This window comes from Nothobranchius furzeri, chromosome 16 (assembly GCF_043380555.1).
Source record: "Nothobranchius furzeri strain GRZ-AD chromosome 16, NfurGRZ-RIMD1, whole genome shotgun sequence".
Taxonomy (NCBI): Eukaryota; Metazoa; Chordata; class Actinopteri; order Cyprinodontiformes; family Nothobranchiidae; genus Nothobranchius; species Nothobranchius furzeri.
The window spans coordinates 50632845-50657290 of record NC_091756.1 but is presented as its reverse complement, the minus strand read 5'-3'; the positions used below and the strand labels follow the sequence as shown (position 1 = coordinate 50657290).

At 40.7% G+C, this 24446-nt stretch overlaps 1 protein-coding gene across 1 annotated transcript; it reads right to left on the bottom strand.

Moving 5' to 3' along the window:
- Positions 1-23559, bottom strand: LOC107387480 (zinc metalloproteinase-disintegrin-like protein H4 subunit A). Its single transcript, XM_015962468.3, has 21 exons — positions 23454-23559; positions 20746-20852; positions 19722-19795; positions 19565-19640; positions 16069-16145; positions 15478-15685; positions 14515-14580; positions 14373-14435; positions 14118-14287; positions 13967-14048; positions 13733-13875; positions 11289-11475; positions 11018-11107; positions 6724-6922; positions 6036-6138; positions 5765-5930; positions 5528-5608; positions 4573-4657; positions 2211-2331; positions 1875-2139; positions 1-219 (listed from the first exon to the last, which is right to left on the bottom strand). Exons 1-21 carry the CDS (start codon positions 23536-23538, stop codon positions 85-87), a joined length of 2583 nt encoding a protein of 860 aa, XP_015817954.3. The 5' UTR covers positions 23539-23559; the 3' UTR covers positions 1-84.
- Positions 23560-24446: the final 887 nt, after the last annotated feature.

Genomic DNA, 24446 nt, shown 5'->3' with positions numbered 1-24446 from the left:
TTCAGTCCGACATTTAATCTGTGTTGATTCCACAGATAGACAGACTCCTTACATCCTCCTTCACCGAGCCATTAGATGAGAATTTCACATGAGTCTATGGAGTTGAGGCTTCGCCGGGGGCCGAGGAGGAGCAGGAGGACTCGGTTTGATTCTAGGAATCAGCAGAGGGCTGGGTTTCACTGGTGGGACTGGTGGAAGACTCGGTTTGGATTCTTTACTCTGAAAAAGAAAAACAAGGTTTTTAAACATTAATTCAGGGGGATCAGGTCTGAATTCCCACTGAGAGGTGATCAAGTTAAAATATCAGCAGAAACTGAGTTTTTGTTCTAAGCAAACTTTATTTAAAAATGAGCTTTTATTCAATGTATTTGGGCGGCAAATAATCACTTTTCCTCAAATCACATTTTAAAGCCATTGAACACTCATTCAATCCATTAATTTGCAATGATCTCCAGTAGGATTGTTGAATGCCTTGTACGTCATACTCGGGGAAGGGGGGTAGCCCAGAAGCGCCTCTTTCTGCATGGAAACTTCAGCTAGAGGAGAAAGTAGCTTCAGACGACAGGATTTGGAGTCTTACTTCCTGATGTTTGGACATCTCACCACTGATTGGCTGACAGCTACAAGACTCTACCACTGACTCTGCAACACTGATCTTTTATCTCCATAAATAACACAAGCCTGAAGGAGTTCTGCTGTGTGGTGGAGTTGCTAATGCTAACAGTTAGCTCCAACTACTCGAGACGTTCTCTGCCATTTCCAGGACGCTAAACCAACAACAGCCTTCCCTGTCATGAGTCCAGGTGGGTGAGTCCATTAAGTGACAGTGTGATGCAGATCTGTCAGGATTTTCTAATCCTAGAGTTTCACCGTCTATTTCCTATCAGACGCTAATGCAGGAGATAGGTGTAGGAGACTATTTTTAATCTAATTGTAATCAAAAATAATAATTTTAAAAAAGGGCTTTTCAGTTATCCACACCTTTAAAATATTCATACCTTTTCATTATTTTCTAACAAATTTAAACTTAAGAAAACTGAAAGGTGATTTTATGGGCTGTAACTGCAAATATTTTATGTTGTGAGACCAGAGCTGATGAACCCTAATAAGAAGCATTTCTATCATGAGGCTCTAAAACACCAGATGTATATTATTCTTCTGTTGATGAACAAACAAAATAATTAATGACATTTAATTTTATCCATACAATATGAGGGTTCCTGACACGCAATGACTCTGAGTTTACCTAAAGAAAACTAAACATGTCACAACATTTAGAAAACGCAGAGAGAATCAGAAACACAAGAGAGGGGGTCAGACACTCACAGAGGAAACAGAAAACCATCATAAACATTATATTTAGACATTTTGGAAACTTCATACATTTTTTTTTTTTGTAAATTATCATCATCAGCTGCAGCCCAGTGAAATTCTGGGTTATCTACTGATAATATCAATTAATTACTTCATCTGAAAATAAAGCCTTTGTTTCCTAATTATTTCTTCTCAATAACATGAAAAATCGAATTAGTAGCTCTTCTTTATTACAATTTGTGTTAAAGTTTTTTTTTTTTTTTTGATGAAGGCAGATAAAGGAACTCGAGGCATCATAAGCTGACAAAGTGATGATGGGTTTGTGACCATGGTCAGTTGTTGAATACATGAATAAATCTCACTGACCAACAATCTTTCTCTTTCTTATTCCAAAGTGAGTAAAAAGTCATTTGGAAACCAAAGCTTCCATGTTTTATTCAATTGGACTTTTTGGACGTCTGAGGAGATAATTATGAGGCTGAGGATCAGAATTAGAGCTGAGACTCTAAATCTGATCCTCAGTTTAAATTATACATGAAGATTAAAAGCAGATATCTTACCGACTCGGATTCGCAGGTGGATGCTAATGAAGTTGGTTTCCGAGGAGGCTGAAGAAGAACGATGTCCTGTTTTTGGTGTTTTGTAACTAACGGTGACCCAGTCTGAGGTGGAGCAGGTCTGCTGGGCACCACAGGGAGAACCAGAGGGCTGTTGATCAGAGACACTGTGGACTCCACCAGAGTGGGCTGGCCGATCTCAGGTCTTTCTTTGACACACGTTGCCTGGAACTTTGGGTTCAGCTTCCTGGGAGCAGATTTCTTTTTCCTGTTAACACATCTTTAATTAGCTCAGCGGTGAAAGACGAATATAACACCATCCAAACAGAGAAACCAAACCTTCTGGAGATGTAGCCCTTGATGTTGTTCTTTTTGCAGTACAGCAGCCCAACTATCAGCAGGAGGATCACCAGGAGGGTGGAGACAGCTGCACACACTCCAGCTACGTTCATACTCCGACCTGCAAACACACACAGGAAAAACATTCACACTCGAGAATTAAATTAAACACAAAACTGCATTCCTAGGGCAGCTCAGAGGAGGCTAACCGAACACAAGCATCAGTTCATGTGATGGCAGACGGAGCTCTTTTTATTTACACTCACAGATGGATTTAGATTGGACTTATAGGTCATTTTAAGCTACACTAACAACTGAGTCCCTGGAATATTGTAGTTGCTAAGATCATGTCTCTCTTTTTAATGCTACGTGATTTTTCATCATGACTAATCCGAACAATTAAAATCTTTTAATGATTTTAGAAGCCCTCTAAATGTTGTTGTCTGCTTAAATGAAACATTTAGATATAGTTCCATGCACAAATGTTGGTTTGTGCCTCAGAAAATCCTAAATGTTGCTTTACACGAAGCAACTATCTATATAGAGAGGGATTTTTATCGTACGACAAGATAAGGCTGAAAATGAATGAATGAACAAATGAAAATGACGATAAGAAAAGATTTTTCTCAGGCCTATGCATAGGCGTCATTTTAACCGGGGACGCATGTCCCCGGCAAAATTTGTGATTGGCAGCTGTGTCCCCCCCACTTTCAAAACGCCTGCATGTGCGTGCGTGCGTGTGTGTGTGTGTGTGTGTGTGTGTGTGTGTGTGTGTGTGTGTGTGTGTGTGTGTGTGTGTGTGTGTGTGTTTTCCACTTCAAACACTGGTCTAACCAACCAGACCAGTGTGTCCAGTAACACATTAATGTTACAATTAAACAGTTTCACTTCATGTAGGCTAGGAACGTTTCACCTGCCGTGGCCCAACCGCTTCTGCTCCACATAAACTTTGTGCGTGATCAAATGTCTCTACGCGTCATGCGTCTCCATATTAGAGACGGGAACAAGCGCTGTTCAGCCAAAGTTTCATAATTTCATAAAAAGAACATTTTTCCAAGTGACACATCCCTCAGAGAGACCGGGTTTCCAGACTGTTTCAGTGGGAGGAAATCTTATCGCATGCACCGTGGTTCTGCACTGCGAACCCCAGATCTTCAGCTCACTGTCCACCGTGGGCGCTCCGAGCCGCGCTGAACACAGTGTCCAGTATAAAGCTCTGATGTTCTGATGGGAATATTTTACCTCCGCGATGTGCGTATTAAAATGTCAGCTCATCCATGCGCATCAGTGTGCGTCGGGGTAATTCTTTCAAACCAAGCAACATCCTTGAGTTCATCTGTCAAAATAAACAGTCAAATGGAAATATATGTAACCTGCCGTTTAACTGTTTTGCCTTCCTGTGAAGATTGTTGCAAAGAGAAACAATTAAACTTGATTAACCCCAGAGCCACGCAGAGAACCAGTGCGCATGCGGGAAGATTCCTCCCACTGAAGCGAGTGTTTTCCAAACCCTGTCTCTCAGAGAGACTTGTCACTTAGAAAATGTTCCCTGATTATGAAACTTTGGCTGAATAGTGCTTGTTCCTGTCTCCAATGTGGCGACACATCCAGGAGCCGTCTGAGGAGAATCCCAGAATCTCACATCCTCTTCAGCTCAGAAGCGCCTATGATTACGCACAAGCGTGACCCGTCAACCCGGTCTCACAGTAAGACCGGGTTGGACCTGTTCAGGTTTACGCAGACAATCTTTACATTTAGAATTGGCATACAGGTGTAAAATTAATGCAGTAAAATATAAAGCATTTTATTTAAATATCCATTCATTATTTTACAAGCACAGAGAGCCGCATCAGATGGATGGAAGAGCCGCATGTGGCTCCAGAGCCGCGAATTGCAGACCCCTGTGCTAGCCTACTTTATTGTCCCCAGCAATTTTTAAACCCCACTCAAGTTTATGGTTATTGTCCCCAGCAATTCTGAAAACAAACTGACGCCCTTGGGCCCATGTTAAAACAACAGATGTCATCAGATTTTAGATGACGGTGATCTCACAACTTTCTCTTTTGCAAATGCCAGTAAGTGAAATTAAAGCTTCTGGTTCCTCTTCAGGTGTTTGTTTCTGGGAGGAGAAAAGTTACACAATCGCAAAGCAAACTCAGGTTAGTGTGTGAGTTAAAGTTTAAACCCTTATTGCTGTGAGACATCTTTGATCTGAGTCATTAATGCGTTGGAGAAATGATTCATGTGACACGTTTCCGTCTCTGCTGATCAATACAGATGTTAGAGTCGACCCAAACAGCTGCTAAAACTAGTCAAAACTGCAATCAAATGGTTGTTTTTTATTAAAATGAGTTTTCTGTACCTTTATGTAAATCAGCATATTTGATTTCACAGTAAGGTGGAGCCCAGCCCGGATCACAGTGGCATTGATTCTTGTGATTACACACCTAAAGAAAAAACAAAACAAAACTGATTCGGCAGAAAGGCCTGAGAGTTCAGTAACAGCTTTAGCTTGAACAAAATAAAGCCTACTGCACACTGGAAGCATCAGCATTGCGGAACGTCACTGCTTCAAACAGAATGCATTAGAGTCTATGGGACTGATTCAAACCAGCTGCAACGCAGCAATTTTCAGGTGCGTACCAGAAGGGGCACACTGCGCCTCTAAAGATAGGATCGGGTTGTATTTCTGCTGCGTGCCGCTTCTGGGACGCATCAATTTTTGCAACTAACATAGGCCTAGACAGGAAATCACACACGGTTTTCGTGTAAAATCACCAGCAATTTTCAAAATAAAAGTCTACTGCAGCGATGCGATTTCTTATCTATGTAGATTACATCAATACAAGTGAACTAACAGCTTATTTACTCCCAGTATTGTTTCAGAAGTACAGCAGAGTGTTTTTCACAGCTTTAATCCTGGCAGTGGAGAGGAACTACATCATTTATGACATCAAACAGTGAAATTAAGCGGGAATGTTCTTCTTTCTGGTTTAATGGCGGATGGCAAAAACGCAAGGCATTTTGTGATATTGAAAGTTAAGCGAGGAGGATGGCAGAAGTCTCAAGGAATTTTGTGATCTCGCGATTCGAGCGAGAAGCACAGCGGAGACGTCGCTCCACGGCTGAGACTGTCCCAGTGTGCACTGGAGTGCAGCGATTGTTAAGAGTAAACCTTTCCCTCGCCGTTCCGCGCTGCTGATGCTTCCAGTGTGCAGTAGGGGTATGAAGCTGGATTATATGAAAACATTAAAAAACCCTTTTAAAAGTAAACTTCCTGTTACAAATAAATTCATTTAACCTTAAAATGATCTCACCCCATTGTTGTTGCATTTCTTTGCACATTCTTCCTTCTTACCAAAAACTGAAACATCCACACATCTGTTGCCAAGACAAACCTGCACAAATGTTTTGTCCACAGCAAAAATAAATAAATAAATAAATAAATAAATAAATAAATAAATAAATACATAAATAAATACATAAATACATAAATAATGAAACATTACTTTAGGTTTTACAACAGCAAGGTGCCTCAGTTATGAGGATTTTACCTTATTTGTTCCACATACAGTTCCTGATGGTACCATGTCGATGTTTCTGCTCTTATCATCCTCCACAGCCACTTTGCATTCCACACCAAACATGGTATATCCTGCACGTTTACCAGTTATCGACTCACCTCCTCCTGTGCAAAATATGGACCCACACTTCAGATTCCTGCAACAAAAAATGTAAACTTGTTGGTATTTCACAGCGTCCCTCTGTGCTGGTTATTTATAGACTAAGGTGTCTGTTGGGTTCAGTGTAAAAGCTGAAACATACGAGGAAGAACAGGGAATGAAGCGGGATTTGTTTCCACCACAGTTGGTTCCTTCCATACCCTGTCTGTTCAGGTTGAAACAAAAATCAGGCCCAATTTTGGCTCCTGTGAAATAAAATACAGAAAAGTTTCAATAGATCTTCTTTTTGTTGTAATTAGTCCATTATTGAAATAGTTCACTCATTAAATTAGCTGAATTTTTATTTTTAATGCCTTTTCCTAATTAACTGTACTGAACAAGATGATAAATAATAATGTAAATCTTGTCCATGGTTTGTTTGTAGTAGATCTGTATGAGTTACCATAACTACAAGTGAAATTTTCAATAAATCTGAGGGCTCAATTGGGGGCTCGTCCAGGATGCAAGTGTGATCTTTGGTAATATTTGGACAAAGCCAGCAATAAATGAACAAATAACTGACACATCAGATAAGTTATTTAAATAATCTGCTTTTTTCTTCTTTGGTTTAATCTTGGATAAAATGTTTCCTGCATACTTGATGAAGATTTGGCAGAATTAACTAAAAAAAATAAATAAAAATAAACCTACAGGTCAATTGAAGGGAAAACACCGGACATAACTTTGGCTGTTAAACAGTCAGTTTCTTCTGTTTTTGTCATCATATTTAGACTGAGTTTGTATTACAGTAAACATTTTTTAGCAGACTGATAGCAGAGAATTTAACATACCGTCTCCAAACAGCCTCCAGCAGTGCTGATGCAGGCTGGGACATTGGCCGTCGTAGCAGAAACCTGACATGTGGTTGTAACAGCCTTTGCCGTTCATCTCAAAACTATCTTCTGGACAGTCCTGTGATTCTCCGGTGCAGTACTCAGGCAAGTCACAGTCCCCTGCAGAACCCCTGCACACTGTGCCCGAAGCTTTAAGCTGTTGGTGTAAGTCCAGTTCAAGATTTAAAGACAAACCTGGAAGTTTGACTCATTTTAATTTCCAGGAACAACATGGAGTACATAGGATGGTTTAGTGCAGGGGTATTCAATTCTGGGCCTGGAGGGCCGGTATCCTGCATGTTTTAGTTTTAACTCTGTTTCAACACACCTGATTTCAACAAGCAGGTAACTAACAGGCTTCTGCAGAGCTTGATGAGCTGCTGCACAGGTGACTGAACCACTGAATCAAGTGTGTTGCAACAGAGAAACCACTAAAACATGCTGAATACCAGCCCTCCAGGCCTAGAATTGAGTACCCTAGGTTTAGTGTATTAAAATGGATGTGTCCAATCTTTGAAGCTGAAGAAGGATGTAATAAACTACATCCTTCCTGGGATGATGGTAGCTTCTGTTTCCTGTTAATAAATGTCTGGTTTGAATAATGATGTTCAGACCCACAGGTTTGTTACATTAAGGTGGTTTTGCTGTCCAGGCTTGACAGTGCCATTTAACAAAATGTCTTCTGTAAAAGGTTTAGGTCCTCAATTTAGTTTGCACTCACTGACATTTAAAGAGTCAGTCACCCCCTACCAGAGTCTTACTCCACCCACATTTCCTTTGAAAAATGCACCACAAGGAGGCATTGGCAGACTGAAAGGGCGAATCTGCAGCAGTGAGTGACACAGACTGCTACAATTTAAAATAGTGTAAAAATAATATTTCTGTTGAAAAGATTAAAAAAAGACTAATAAGCTAATGGCTTGTCCATGTGCAGCCAAGACATAAGTGTTGTTGACAGCTGAGATCTTCTTTCACAGGGGGTCATGTAACATTACAGGGTTGGGTAATATGATCATATTAGTACATGGAGGATTGGAGTGACTGGTTCCACTCAGACCATTTTAGATATCACACACTCTGAGCTTCAAGTGTGTTTATGAAGGAATGCCAATGGGCTTTTCTTTGATAATTAGCTCTACCCATCACTAGTTTCAAATTAATGTGAACTTGATAGTGAAAAAATTGTGAATTCACCAAAAAAAATCATGATATGGTATTTTTGATACATCACCCACCATTAAATGACTTTATAAACTTTTACACTATTTTCTGTTTCAAATTACACAGTAATTTACATGTAAATCTGTGTTTACAAGAATACATAGCAGCAGCAAATAAATGTGACACCTCTGGTGCATCCAGAGGTCAGGTCCAGCAGGAATTGCTTAATATCTCTGATGTAATGTGGCGCTTATGGTGCTGGTAAGGTTTGGAAAATAACATTTCAGTGAACCGCAAATAGACATTTTGCTGATAGGAGCTGTTTTAGGATGGGAGAACTTTAGTCTTTACTGCACTTGAGAGACTAGTCCTGAAGATGTAAACTCGTAATTCTCTAAACAGAGGAAGTTCGGTTTGGTAAGACAGGAAGTATTTGTAATTTTTACAAAGAAGAAACTTTTTTATAGCGCCTCTAAAAATAAAAATCACGAGGCGCTTCACAAGAACAAAAAAGATTTTAAAATAGTGTAATAAAAAATGGGGGAAAAACAAAAAAATTAAGATTAAAAAATGAGAAGGAAGACAAAAATGAATAATAAAAAAGTTATCACAGGATCCAGAGAAAGGCAGAATTGGTAGAAACAGCAGCATGAAGAGAAGGTAGTGATGAAGGTCATACAAAAACCAGACTGAACAGGTGAGTTTTCAGCTGCTTTTTAAAGGAGACCACTGAGTCCACTGATCTCAGGCTCAGGGGGAGAGAGTTCCAGAGTCTGGGGGCCACAGCAGCAAATGATCTGTCACCTTTGGTCTTTAGCCTGGTGCTGCACAACCAGTAGGCTTTGATCACTGGACCTCAGGGACCTGCTGGGGCTATAAGGAATGAGAAGATCACCAATGTATGATGGTGCTTGTCCATGTAGGGCCCTAAAGACCAGGGGTCTCATTTATCAAACATTGCGTAGAATCCTTACTAAAACCGTACTTAAGCTCAGCAAAAAAAATGTACTTACACCAAGTAGGTTTGTGATCTATCAAACATGGAGTACGCACAGCTGCACGCAATCTCCGCTTCATAAATCAGAAACTATCTAGAAAGGTTCTCAGCTGCTTTTTAGTCACATCCCGCCCTCAACACGCCCACTTTCTGCCGTAAATGGTCAATGCAAAGTGCCTTGTGGATCTCATGCATATACATAAGCCGGCTTGTTGCAGCATTTCGATCACGACCACAGATCAAGGAAGCACTATTTCACAAGCAGAAATTGAGGTACCTGTGGGTGAGGTGGAGAAATGAAAGGAAGTGCTTTTGCAAAACAAATAAGAGAAAATCCACGGAGTGGCACAACGTTGCTGAGGCCGTCAATGCTGAGTTCTTCAGAGAGATCTGTGGCGGATATAAAAAAATGATCCGATCAGGATTCAATCCCCAGACTCCCGGGTGAGTCACTGTGAGGGATTTATCTCCTCACTAATAGTTTTGTCTCTTGTTTAATCCTGTATTTCTGTGTGTGTGTGTTTAGGTCAAATAAGCTTGGTGATCTAAAAATTACTTTAAGTTAAATTGATTTATTGGTGATCATCACTCCTTTCCTTCTGAGGTCATTTGTTTAAGTGTTGCCATGGAAGCGCACCTATAGGCAGCCATGAGGGAGAAGCTAACTGACTGAAGGGGTGGGGGGTGGGGGGGGGGAGGAGGAGGTTATCTTGTGTTTGTTTAAGTGTAGTTGTTGTTGTTGTTTTTGTTCTTTTGAGTAAAGGTCGGAGGTAAATATGTAAATAGATTGTTTGGAATATTTTGTTGAGATGTACTTTATTGATTGCAGGATTTCAAGCTAATTGTTTCCCCTGCCCATGTCATAATGGTTGGTTCTAAGTTAGCTTTAAAAGGGTGGATTTGGCACTGTTGTTGGTTGTTTGATTGCTTCTTAAGGGGAATCCATGCCCCAATGTCATGGATTGTTTGCATTAAAAAAAAAAAGATAAAAAGTCAGAGCTCTGCAACATCCTGGACTCTTGCTTTTTCTTCTGTTGACAAACAGCTGGTAACATCCTGAGTGAGTGACAAGGCAGAGGTTCTGTCTGGGCCAAAACCTTACAGTCACGCACGCTAACCAGTCAGCCAAGCAGAGATCTCCCTTGTTCAAGTAGCCAGGGTGCATGATCAATCGGGTCACAGTGACAGGACACACACACTGTCACAGACGCATGACATTGTGTCTCAATCTGTCCCCCCGCTGATATTCTGCATTCCATATTCTGCACTTCAGGCTGTGTGTGTGTGTGTGTGTGTGTGTGTGTGTGTGTGTGTGTGTGTGTGTGTGTGTGTGTGTGTGTGTGTGTGTGTGTGTGTGTGTGTGTGTGTGTGTGTGTGTGTGTCCACGCATGTGTGTGTGCGCGCACGCGTGTGTGTGCATGTGGGGGTCTTGTTCTGTGTGCGCACGAAGCAGTACAAGTGATAATGCTGCAGGATTTCATAATTGTATCCTTCTCAGCAGCAGCACTGGATTTGCTCTCCATGTCCAAAATGTGCGTAAGCCAGGTCCTTAGTCAACTTAAAGTTGCGCACATTTTTCCGCTAAGTTTTCTTTCATAAATCCCAAAGTTTGCGTGGAAAGTTGCTTACGCAGTTTTCCGACCCCGTTTTGTGCGTAAGCAAGCTTGATAAGTGAGGCCCCTGAACCAGGATCTTGAAAGTAACCCTGAAGTGGACTGGCAGCCAGTGGAGGAGAAGCGGGGTGATGTGGGTGTGTTTGGAGGACTTGGTCAGAAGACGAGCACAGGCATTCTGAACCACCTGTAGACGGTTCACGGAGGTTCTGCTCAGACACGTGAAGAGAGTTGCAGTTTAGCAGCTGTTTGTCGGGACTCTGGTCTGGATCGGCTCTCTTAGAGTGAAATTTTCATTTAGTTAAGAATGTGAGTCGGAGGATTTTACAGCTGCAATTCTAGAAATAAAACAAGTGAAAACTAAAGACTGCAGAAATCTGATGATCTAGTCAGTTTCATCAAATCCTTCATGAAATTGTTTCTGATGTTTTATGATTTGGATGCTTTTTATAAACTGATGAATAAAAGATGGCTAACTAACCTTGCACTGCTCACAGCACTGTCCATGAGCACACTCAGATCCTTCAGTTAGGCGACATGTTGACGCATCACAACATGGATTGTCACATTCCTAAAAAAATAATAATTTTTTGTCAGATTAGAACAGATTTAAATGTCCTCGTTTCCCTGACAGACTTAGTCAGCCAAGAATTCCTTCTCACTGAAGAGACATGAGCAAACAAGAAAACTATTTTAACTCTTTTTGTATTTTAACAAGCAGAAACTGCATCAGGTCCTGAAGTAGGTCTTGCCTGCTCTGTGCCACAGTCACACTCCTCTCTGGGATCCAGCAGGCCGTTCCCGCAGAGGGGGCCCGCAGCGATGGTTCTGACCAGGATGGGTTGGTGGAGGCAGCTGGGCTGAGCTCGGGCCATGAATTCAGAGAGCTGCTGCAAGCTGCAGTTGCTAAAAAACTCAGGAAATGCTTGATTTGCTGTTCTGAACAGGAGAAAGGTCAGAACGCACGAATAAGTGGTTAATGGGTAAAGTGATACAGAAACAGGAAAAGTTTTGAACAATCCAGCTGCTGCCTTCAAATGTTGACTCATGAATTTTACTTTAAAAGGTGTGGGAAACTCGATTAATCAACACATTTGCAGTGGTCTCAGGTAGGAATGAATACCTTGCAAGCCATACTTGGGGCAAAAAAATAAATAAAAGCCCATAGACGCCTGCATCAGCACGGACAAGTCTGCCACATTCAAGCAGAGCTTCACGCCCAGAACACACCAGATGCGGAAGCGATTCGATGTGCCACGAAGCGTCGTGGAACGATGAGAGCTTCTAATTGGCATCCTTGTTCACCTACACTCTGCAAAGCGCCGCGATGCACCATGAAGGCTTGCGCCAAGCAGCAATCGTTTTGGAGAGAGCTCAAATTTTTTCGTGTCCCGAGTCAATTCTGGCAGGAAGCCAAACCAAAACAGAAGAGGCAGACCGGTAAATTTAACAAAATAAAGAGAATTTTCTAAATAAAACACAGCGATTGATAAATGTCCTCATTTCTGTGTATCTAAATAGACTAGGGAGATGAAAACACACACACACACACTCCTGTGGAGAAACATGGAATTTCCATGATTTTAAATGCTGTTTTTATAGCAAAAGATGGATTTGATGAATGTGAATACGTTTAATACAAAGGTAAATATACTACAGCATTGTATGCAACCACAAACACTAGTTACCTACTTAACCATTTAGAAAGGAACTGGTCCACAAAACTGCAGCAGGATTAGCAAAGTTTCTGATATCAACAAGCAGGGCAAACTGGTCACACACACACACACACACACACACACACACACACACACACAGCAAGGGCACGGAAGTGGGGGGGGACAGTAGGCATGAGTGGAAGCACTCGTCGAAAAATTCTCGCCTGATGTGAACAGAGGGAGAGCGGGCAGCGCGCAAATTTCGTGAGAGATCTGCTTCGCAGCACTTCGCAGCTGGTGTGTTATGGGCTCGACACACGGGAGGCGACATCGCCTCTCCTCCATTCATTTTCAATGAGACATGCGCGACAAAGCGATAATCGCGGGTCTCCCTCCTGCCAAGCGAAACGCGAAAAACGTGCGTGTGAAATTTTGCGCTCGTGCACGTGTCATGCGCAGGTGACCCAGTGACGCGATCCCAGAAAGTTGAAACATTTTCAACTTTTCGTCGCTGTCGCTCGGACGAGGACCAATCAACGGAGGTTTCATTCACTGACCAATGAGCGGACAGAATGCTTCTTACACGAGCAAACATGGGGGAGAAGTTGATTATTATTATGTTTTATACAGTAAAATCAGAAGTAAGATTTCACATAACTCTAGCAGCACCTTGTGAAACATCATATCTACCACTTTATTAACTCTGAACCGCTTAAATAACCTTAATTCCCTCCAACCTGACACAGCCAAACAAAACAACGGAAGTTTCGATTTCGCCATGGAACAGAACGCGTAGATGGCTTTGCCGCTGCCGCGGATCGCCTCCCGTGTGTCAGGTAATAAAAGCGACAGCGACAAATTTCGCTGATCGCTGTCATTTGTCGCCTCCCGTGTGTCAGGTAATAAAAGCGACAGCGACAAATTTAGCTGATCGCGGTCGTTTGTCGCCTCCCGTGTGTCGAGCCCATAACACGGCAGTCTTATTTGCTGATATTTGGACATCTTGCCATGGGTCAGAAAACAGCAATGCGACTCTACCACTGGCTCCATTTGCTCTGCAGTTGATGTTCTATCTCTACAAATAACAAGCTGGAGGAGCTTCTGCCATGTGGCTGAGTTGCTAATGCTAACAGTTAGCTTCTGCTAGTCGAGACGTTCTCTGCTTATTCTGGATGCTAAAACAACGGCCTTCCTTGTTGCAAACCAGTATGGGTGAGCCCAAGCAACTGCTTGACGTAGATCTGTCAGGCTTTTCTAATCCTAGAGTTTCACGTCTATTTTCTATCAGAAGTGAATGCAGGAGATAGGTGTAGGGACTATTTTCATGTTCAGAAATGTACGAAATAATTCGGAGAGACCAATTATAATTATAAGTAATCATTTAAAAATATTTTTTCAGTGAACCACACCTTTAATGTTTAACTGATTTTTTTTACTTTTTTAAACTAAACTTCAGCAACATGAAAAAAAAAACTACAACTACCAGAAGCAAGCAGTCAAACTGAAAACAAATAAAGCATGAACAGGTGTGGTCTTACTCGAGCTTTTCAGTCATCACACAATTTGTGCTGCTTTGGAACGGACCACACACACAGCCTGCGGAGTCATGGGATAAACCAAAGTTGTGTCCCATCTCATGGGCAATGGTGGAGGCAAGGCCCAGAGGGTTGCTCATGTGGTCCTGGAGGAGAGGAAGAGTCTTGGTGACTGCAATGCAAAAATACAAAGCAGTAAAACTCTTCAAACCAAGCTGCATGCGTGTGCACACACACCTGACTGACTCCAGCTGAGTTTTCTGTGCACATGGCAAACTTATTTGCTAGTCCAACTGTGCCATTGGCAAATTTTTTACCCCTGTGGAGGAGAGGCCAGCATGAGATCAAACCTCACTGCAGCTAACCAGCTACCGTCACAGATCCTCACGTCACAAACTGAGCGTTGTCGTGCTTCATCCTCGGCAGGAGCTCAGCTTTACGCCACAACAGGAAATTATCCAAGGTGGTTTCTGGCTTTTCATCCACATGGATGTAATCTTTGTACGACCAGATGTCCAGACCCACCAGCACTATGTGGATGTTCAGGGGGCGGTAAAGCTGCAGGTGGAGAGAAAAGGAGGCGGGTGTCAAGAGTCAATGTCAACATTAAAGTTTAAACTGTCACAGGTCAAAGCTCATTTACCTTATCCATGTGATTCACAACTCCAAGGATACGAGACTTAGTCTCTTTCCCATAAAGTTTGTACTGCCGAAGAAGCATCATCAGTTAAAAGCTGTAACTTTAGACAAAAGCATCCAAATGCATAGACAATTTCGACGTTCACCTCGGTGTTGTCCACCACCACAACCAGCTCAACAAACCTCTCAGGACCCGGCAGAGGTTTAGTATTCTAAAAGAGAAGATTAAGCATCTTAGCCTTCAAAGGTTTTACATTTCTATGCCAAAACAAAAACACATATGGGAAACATCCTTTAAAAGTGGAGAAACTTTCCATTAAAAGTTAAAGGTTATGGCAGGACAGTTAGAAAAAGACCGAACATGTCTGGCTTCTCTGGAATTTTCCCTCTGAAAACAAAACAGCCACTCAGTTTAGGTTTGTAAAGTTTAATCTGAACGAACCACAAGACTTCTGGAACAATCACACAGAAGAGGAGATGTTTACCCAGAATGCACAGCAGCACATTGGGAGGAACCCAAACAGCTCATCTCCTAGCAGTCATGTGAGGTTTAAAAAGGTTTAAGGGGAAGAAAACATCAAGCCAGAGAATTAAAACATTAGAACTACAGATGTGTTGGTATTGTATTGTTGAAGAACATCAGGCTCAGTAGTGGGTTTCTGGGTCATAATAGTGGTTCACTTTGCACCTGGGCCTGTCACCATGGAAACATATCAGCATCACTTTGAAGAAAATGCCTGAGCACAGGAAAGTGGGGAGGAAATTTGAAACAAAGCAAATAGCAAACCTCCTAGTGGCTGGCTGCAGTGTACGTTCTAAGCTCCGCCCCTTCCATGTCAACAAATGGTACACTGTTCTGATTAATAAAAATAAACCTCAGATAAACTGGATATTATGAGTTCACTTTTCAAAATCATGTGGCTCGTTGTTACAATTGATGATGGATCAAACTCATCAGGTCCAAAATAGATCACATAAAAATTCTGTTGTTCCCGTATAAAAGTCGATGTTCGTTACGGATCTTTGACTGCAGATCAGACTTACTGGTGATCAATAACTGGATCATTAAACTGATTCCTGTCAGCAGAAACCCTGGTGCTACTGCATACCCATGATCTGGACGTGAAGAGGCCAGCATGCTGAGGGGCCCGGTCCTGGTTGTGGTTCTGGTTCTGGTCATACAGCAAGGAGGAGGGGCCACAGCCAAGCTGGCCGCCGACCTTCAGATGCTCCCATCGATAAACTGCATGATCTTCATCATCAGTTCGTCCCAGAGGTTCTATCATGTAAACCTGCTGCTGGACTCTCAGGAAGCCTCTTAGCACCAACACAGAGAGGAAGTGGATTTATTCTTACAGCAACAATTATAACAACTAAAAGCTGCTTCAGCCACAAATATCTCCTCCCATCAACCAAAACAAATTCAGGTGGTTTGATGTTAAAATTATTTTGTTTATTTTCCATCCATTTAATAGTATTTTCATTGTTGAAAGCCAATAGAAAGATGAAAAATATACATATATAACTACATCTATAGACTGCAAGAATAAGAATGATTCTGTTTAAAAGCTTCCTTTTTTAACCCAAAGCTGATTACTAAATACCATGAAGCAACATTTTCCTCCTGAACACTGTTGAGTTTGGTTGTGCAACAAGCTAAAACAAAAACAGGAAGTGTTCTTTTCTTTCTCGTTTTTTACCTGATGCCTGAACAGATCCCCACACTGACGGAGGAGTTCACCTGGTCTTGGACGTGCCCATGGTAGAAACAGTGTTCCTGCAGGGAAACAGTTCAGACTGCGTCACAAAGAGCGTCTTTGATTCAGCATCCATAAAACCATGGAATCCAGCATTTATCACAATCGGGACGTTTGTGGGAAATCTGAAGGACAAATGCACACATCTGCAAGTTTTACTTTACTAAGAGGAACATATAGGGTAGGGCTGGGCAATAAATCAAAAATTTATCGACATCGAAATTTTTGACTCTTATCGAGATGATTTTTCCCATGTCAATAAAATAGATAATAAAAAATGAAAAAGTGTGTAGGTTGGCAACATTCATGTGCCTTTAAGAAGCGGTACCACCTTGAATCACGTAAAATTGTGACTCAACGTAATACATGTGACAGCCCCATCTAGTGGACAACTTTTGTTTCTGCGCATACCTCTAGTTATCGTCCATTTATCGTTATCAAGGTTAAATCCTCAATATATTGTGATATTGATTTTAGGCCATATCGCACAGCCCTAATACAGTGTGATTTTTAAAATAATAATAATAATAATAATAATAATAATAATCATAATCATCATCATCATCATCATCATCATAATAATAATAACATTTATTCAAGTTTATGAAGATTTTAAATTAATATTGATGCTGTTGTTTGTAGATAAAGCTACAAAGCTGTAATGTCCAGCAATGGTCAGTTTTTAGGTACAGTTTTACCATTCAACATCTGGTCAAAATGGAGACACGAGACTGTCTGAATTTGACAGGTAACCAGTGGAGTTTGTTCAGGACAGGGTTGATATGGTGAAATGAGGGAGTTTGGGTGACTACCCGGGCAGCAGAGTTCTGGACCAGTTGTAAGCGGTTGATGGATTTCAGGGGGAGGCCAAATAGTAGGGAGTTGCAATAATCAGGACGGCTTATGACTAGGCTATGAACCAAGGTGGCAGCAGTCTGATGAGAGAGGGAGGGAGGGAGACAGTTAATATTTCTTAGATGAAAGTAAGCAGCTCTAATGGTATTGTTGATGTGTTGCTGAAATGAAAGTATGCTGTCCAAAATGACACCCAGGCTTTTTACCAAGAGGGAGGGTGAAACTGAAGAGTTATCAATGGTAAAGGAAAAATTGTTAGTTATAGAAAGGTGGATTTGGAGCCAACTAAAAGGATTTCGGTCTTATTGCAGTTTAATTTTAGGAAATTTGAGGAAGGCCAGGAACTAATGTCAGAGATACAGTCAGTGAGGGAGGATGGAGGATGTGTACTGGAAGGCTTGGTGACAAGATAGAGTTGAGTGCCATCAGCATAACAATGAAATTGAACATTATGTTTGCGAAAAATTCCGCCAATGGGAAGTAGATAGATGATAAAAAGGAGGGGGCCGAGAACAGATCCTTGTGGAACACCGGAAGTCACAGGAGAAGGGCGAGATTGAAAAGTGTGAAGTTGTATAAACTGGGTGTGTGATGAAAGATAAGATTTGAACCAAGCCATAGGGGTATCGGTAATGCCGATTGCAGACAGTCATTTGAGTAAGATGGGGTGGGAAATGGAGTCAAAAGCAGCACTTAAATCAAGCAGAATGAGAATGGAGAGAAGACCGGTATCGGCAGCCAACAGAAGATCATTTGTAATTTTGATAAGAGCAGACTCAGTACTATGATGGGAGCGGAATCCTGACTGAAAAGTTTCATAAAGAGAATTATGAGATAAATGAGAGTGTAGTTGAACAGCGACCACTTTTTCAAGAATTTTGGATAGAAATGGAAAGTTAGAGATTGGACGGAGGTTATTGTATGCCGTTTGGATCAGCACCTTGCTTTTTTAAGATGGGAGTGACAGCAGGCATCTTAAACAGAGCGGGGAAAGAACCAGTGGTAAAAGATGACTCTATAATGTTGATAATGAGGGGTAAAAGGGACGGGAGACAGGCTTTAACTAAGGCGGTGGGAAGAAGATCTAGAAGACAGGTTGAAGGTTTAGATTTATGGATGAGTGATGAAATAGTGGAGGCGTTTGGAATAGAGAAACTGGACAGAGGTGAGGAATAACTAAACACATCAGGGGGAGGATGGAGGGTTGAAACTGTAGAAAGGTGTTGGTGAATTTTCTCGATTTTAGTTAAGTTAAACGCATGACACATAGATAGCCCTTTACCCCAGATCAGAGCATCCGGATCAAGGAAGGCGTGTTTCTGAGTTGTCTTGGTAATATTCCTCAACTTGTCAACCTCTGGTTGGCTACACAAATCATAACATGAGAATATTAAAACCGGATCACTCTGGTGATTCATCAGTTCTTGAGAAAGCTTCAGGCTGGCCATCTGAAGCAAAACCTCGTTAACCCATCAAAGATTTTGACACGTTGTCAAAATCTTTTTGCACCTGCGAAGCTGATACAGCAAACAGTTCCTGCAGAGCAAGCTGATATTGTTTCGACTCCTTAAGAGTCCGCCAGACGCGCGGTTCCATCCGTCTGTTGTGACCTGGAGACAACTCTAAGACCGGTCTAGTAGTGCCGCAGTTTCTTCTACGGACCTCGGTGCCTGGAAGTCCGAGGACTTCGACATTCTGGATCTATAACGAGGGTCTTCGAGTGGGTATGTAGACATGACAGACTGCGTCTGATGTGTTTTTGATCAATCAATCAACTTCATAGCTTAACGTAAACCAAATTATTTTATATCCAGAACTCAGCTCTCCTAGATACGGAAGTTCTGATAACACCGCATTCACACATAGGTTTCATACATCACATCTAGTTCCATCCATCACAGTAAATGTTAGTTAACCTGTCATGTTTTAATTGTTTGCTAAATTAATTCTTACTTTTATAAACCTGACTCTTTTCTGAATCAAAACGAAGTGTGTACAATACCTTAATAAAACAAAGAATCCTAGAATCTTCTGGTTAAACAACATAAAGACCAAGCAGGTTGATATTCTACATTTAGATAAGAGTATCACAGTTTATTGGTCATAAGTAGAGGTAATATATATTGAGCTCTTAAAGCACTCGATTTCCCAAACCCTACAAAGCTATAGATTGAACAATTACTGATAAAAAATATGAACTATTCAATATAATAAAAAGTATGTTCAGAGAAATTATTCCATCATAAATTCATAGAACTTATTTACTTGAATCAGCATGTAAATTACATCTGTGGAAGTTGAGATCAGTTTGAGAACGAAAAAATAAGATGGACAGTTTAAAGAAAAAACTGCATAAAAAACATCAAAACATCTCAGATTTCTTACAAAATGTCTTTCATTATTTTAGTCATTAACAGAACTACATTAACAGGCCTCTGCATGGTATGATATCAGAGAATAATCTTCATGAATTATATTATTACATCTTAATTTTAGACACAGCATATTATTATTTCTTATTCTTTTATATGTAAATGTATGTTTTACACAACAATTTAAAACACAAAATAGATTAAATTCTCACCTGACTTGGCGATCCTGTCATCCTTTTACCATCTTCAGAATAAACTGTTTCTATGTAGCGTTCCCCTATTAGATTCCTGTAATAAAACACATTTAAATTAATATATTATATATCAAATTTTTTAAGTAATCTTTAAAGGTAGAAATGTGAATTGTACCTGTTTTTTTCCAGGTTAATGGTGTGGTTTCTCCCTTCGATTTTCAAGTCGTACTGAACTTTCTCGGGATAAAGCTAAAGGAAATTGAATCATTACTGACCCCGAGGCCAAACTCACATCCTTTATTAGAGTAAAATATCAGCTAAAGAGTAGCTGTAGGTAGGAGATGTGGGAAAATGCTTCTAATATACTAAAGAAAAAAAATGTGTGTGTGTGTCTCATCTATTTTCTCAAACCCCCCAGTGAGACCACTTCAAATTTAGAACAAACTACCAGAGTCCCAAAAAATTAAACACCATTTGAAGTCATAGACAACAAACAACGTTTGGACCTAGACAATGGTAATCGGTGTTTGCCACTCACATGTGCTCTCTGGCAATATAGGTTTCCGGTTCCAGTGGACGTGGATCCACGGAACATACCCGAGAGGAGGGGTAAGTGTTCCATGACCGTGTTTGCTTTAAAAACCTAACTTGTTTGCAGATTCGCTAGAACAGCTTTAAAGGGGTGTTTTCCTCTCTACTGTCGCTGCATACTTGCTTAGTATGGGGATTGCTGTAAAGTCTCTGACATTTAGTGTTAGTGACTTGATGCAATTAGTTAACTTGCATAAAGAACTGAACTCAGTGCATCGATAAGTACGTTCAGTTGAATTGTTTACTTTCTGAAGTGCCTTAAGTCAAGTCTTTTTGTGATTTGATGCTACATAAATAAACTGAATTGAATATATATAAATATATTGTGTGTGTGTGTGTGTGTGTGTGTGTGTGTGTGTGTGTGTGTGTGTGTGTGTGTGTGTGTGTGTGTGTGTGTGTGTGTGTGTGTGTGTGTGTGTGTGTGTGTGTGTGTGAACTCTATATGATGAAAGGTAATACTTTTAAATGACAGATGCTCTCATATTTGTAAATAAAACTGCCCAATGTAGTCTACACCCCATAGATTTGATGCCCAGATGAGACATTCCAGTTCTGGGGTTGAACATGATTATAAGAATTTCCTGAATCTGCTCTGGCGTCCTCCTCACCTGGTCCTTCAGAAGACTCCTGGTTCGTCTCTCTTGATGTCTTTGAGGTCGAACAACCTCATATTGTTGCACATGAGACAACAGGCCTGAAGTCTGTGCGAAACAAACTGCACACAAAAAATAATAATCTCAAGATTTCGCAGATAAAAATGCAAAACACTACTACTTCATTCTTTCACATTTCATTAATTGTGATTAATATATTGCACAAAAGTCTAACCCTCTTCAACTCTTTTGAGAATGTTTCAGTTCAGTTCAGTTCAGTTGCCCATAAACTGCGTTCATTGTGTTTCAAAAGAACCAGAAATAAAACAAAGTGAAGACTAAAGATTTCTAAAAACACACAATTCCCACATCAGTCTCTGACAGTTATCTTTAGCTAGTTATTAATGGGGGGAAATGTTGTTTTACATCTAGAACAGTTAAACTAGGTTTGGCCATCGACAAAGTGCCTACAGGTCCTTCTCAAAAAATTTGCATACAGTGATAAAGTTAATTATTTTCTGTAATGTACTGATAAACATTAGACTTTCATATGTATTAGATTCATTACACACAACTGAAGTAGTTCAAGCCTTTTATTGTTTCTAATATTGATGATTTTGGCATGCAGCTCATGTAAACCCAAAATTCCTATCTCAAAAAATTAGCATTTCATGACGAGGTTCTCTAAATGAGCTATTAGCCTAATCATCTGAATCAACTAATTAACTCTAAACACCTGCAAAAGATTCCTGCCTGCAGGCTGGGAGTTTTTAAAAGCCTCAAAATCGCAATCATGGGTAAGACTGCCGAACTGACTGCTGTCCAGAAGGCCATCACTGACACCCTCAAGCAAGAGGGTAAGGCACAGAAAGAAATTTCTGAACGAATAGGCTGTTCCCAGAGTGTTGTATCAAGGCACCTCAGTGGGAAGTATGTGGGAAGGAAAAAATGTGGCAGAAAACGCTGTACAACGAGAAGAGGTGACTGGACCCTGAGGAAGATTGTGGAGAAGGACCGATTCCAGACCTTGGGGGACCTGCGGAGGCAGTGGACTGAGTCTGGAGTAGAAACATCCAGAGCCACCGTGTACAGGCGTGTGCAGGAAATGGGCTACAGGTGCCGCATTCCCCAGGTCAAGCCACTTTTCAACCAGAAACAGCGGCAGAAGCGCCTGACCTGGGCTACAGAGAAGCAGCACTGGACTGTTGTTCAGTGGTCCAAAGTACTTTTTTTTTTTCAGATGAAAGCATGTCATTCGGAAATCAAGGTGCCAGAGTCTGGAGGAAGACTGGGCAGAGGGAAATGCCAAAATGCCTGAAGTCCAGTGTCAAGTACCCACAGTCAGTGATGGTCTGGGGTGCCATGTCAGCTGCTGGTGTTGGTCCACTTTGTTTTATCAAGAGCAGGGTCAATGCAGCTAGCTATCAGGAGATTTTGGAGCACTTCATGCTTCCATCTGCTGAAAAGCTTTATGGAGATGAAGATTTCATTTTTCAGCACGACCTGGGACCTGCTCACAGTGCCAAAACCACTGGTAAATGATTTACTGACCATGGTATTACTGTGCTCAATTGGCCTGTCAACTCTCCTGACCTGAACCCCATAGAGAATCTGTGGGATATTGTTAAGAGAAAGTTGAGAAACGCAAGACCCAACACTCTGGATGAGCTTAAGGCAGCTATCGAAGCATCCTGAGCCTCCATACCACCTCAGCAGTGTCACAGGCTGATTGCCTCCATGCCACGCCGCATTGAAGCAGTCATTTCTGCAAAAGGATTCCCGACCAAGTATTGAGTGCATAACTGAACAAAATTATTTAAAGGTTGACTTTTTTTTGTATTAAAAACACTTTTCTTTTATTGATCGGATGAAATATGCTAATTTTTTTAGATAGGAATTTTGGGTTTTCATGAGCTGTATGCCAAAATCATCAATATTAGAAACAGTAAAAGGCTTGAACTACTTCAGTTGTGTGTAATTAATCTAATATATATGAAAGTCTAATGTGTATCAGTACATTAGACAATAATGAACTTTATCACAATATGCAAATTTTTTGAGAAGGACCTGTAAATATTCATAAATATTTATTTGTTTTGAAGGATGGATGGCTAAAGAGTTTTGCAGTGAATTCAATAGAGGATGAAAAAATGACTAAGCTATTTATTTCTATATGAAAAGTCATGATATACTAAGTATGAGAGGAAGCTTGTGTCCAGTATCATTTAGTGTTGTTTCTCATAATAAAGCTGCATGCGTTTGCTGATTAATCTGACCTTCTGTTATGCACATTTCTGTCTTTCAAAACCCACTAAAACTAGTACTCAATATAATCATCACATTTTCTGTCTCAACTTAAACAATTATAACGTTGAACAAACGACTGAAAGAGGGGAAAGCCTTTGTTTTAAAACTGCTGCATTAAGTGGTTTTAAATGTGTTATTAACGCACATGATAACAAATGCGATAACACCGCACCAGTAAATGTGTTATAAACAAATATGGGGGGGGGGGGGAGATAAAAATATTTAAAACATTCACGTAATAAAGCTCCCGGATGCTTTCAAATAGTTGCACAGCCAGTATGAATCCTAAATAACTTTGTGGTTTATAAAAGTCGGATGTCCCATTTTCATCTCTGCTAAACTTTTTCGGCTGATCTGGGACCAGTTACTGCCTGCCGTAAGATTGTCTGATGATAATAAACAGAAGAAAAACTTACCCCAGACCAGCCACGGGAACATGTTCACCGTGAGCTCGTCGTGTCCGGTCTCCTGTCCCGTTACCGTTACTGTGCCGTGAATCATCGCTGAGGCCCCACCCGGGGGGGGGGGGGGGGGGGGGGGGGGTGACTATCACCGACTCACATATTTACCGGAAAAACAACACTTCCGGCATCTGACATTTCAAAATAAAACCTAACCGGTTTCGTAAGGCTAATAATAAATGTATGACTCACTTTTATCTTAACATTAGTTAGTGTTATTTTAGTTATTCTCACACAAATTTACACAAAGTCACAAATTGCATCATAATTGTATAAAAAACAATTTCTTTATTTAACAGAATTTTCCTAAGCCTCAATTCAAGAGAAATCCACAATGAATTAAATGAATCGTAACTGAACAATGTCCTTCCTGCAGTTGCAATTAAGAAACAATTGATAAGAAAAACTATCCACAATTTCTGCTGAAATAACATTGAAAAGCATTTTGTTTTGTTAAAGAATATATATCTACAATCATGGTTATGGACCTAAAGAGGTTTTGCTTGAGTCAGAGGTGAAGCAAGTCAAGGCAGTTTTATTTATATAGAACATTTCATACACAGCAGCAATTTTATGTGCTTTCCAGGTGCAAATAAGCAACCTAAAACATTGAAATCAATGTGACAACAATAAAGAGTATATTCTAAAATGAAAGTTAAAAATACACTAATAAATTTCAAAGTAAGAAATAAAATTATAGACAAAGTTAAAGACTTAACAGTGCTGAAGGTGCAGCACAAGAAATAAATCTGTCAAAAGCTGGTGAATACATGAAGGTTTTCAATTTTGGTTTGAAAGTTACTAGAGTTGGGGTACGAGGTCATCAGGAAGCTGATTCCAACTGTGAGCAGCATAGTAGCTAAAAGCAGCTTCACCGCGTTTGGTTCTGACCCGAGGTTCTACCAGCTGACTACTTAAGGATCTCAGAGTCCTGCTGGGCATATAAAC

Bases quoted from the DNA above. Each gene is read 5' to 3' on its own strand.
- LOC107387480 (XM_015962468.3), bottom strand. From the start codon at position 23,538: ATGATTCACGGCACAGTAACGGTAACGGGACAGGAGACCGGACACGAC. The intron at 19,796-20,745 runs GTGAGGAGGACG...AATTTCCTTTAG, and splicing joins GGAGTCTTCTGAAGGACCAG to CTTTATCCCGAGAAAGTTCA. The intron at 14,049-14,117 runs GTGAGGATCTGT...TCTCCTCCACAG, and splicing joins GACAACGCTCAGTTTGTGAC to GGGTAAAAAATTTGCCAATG.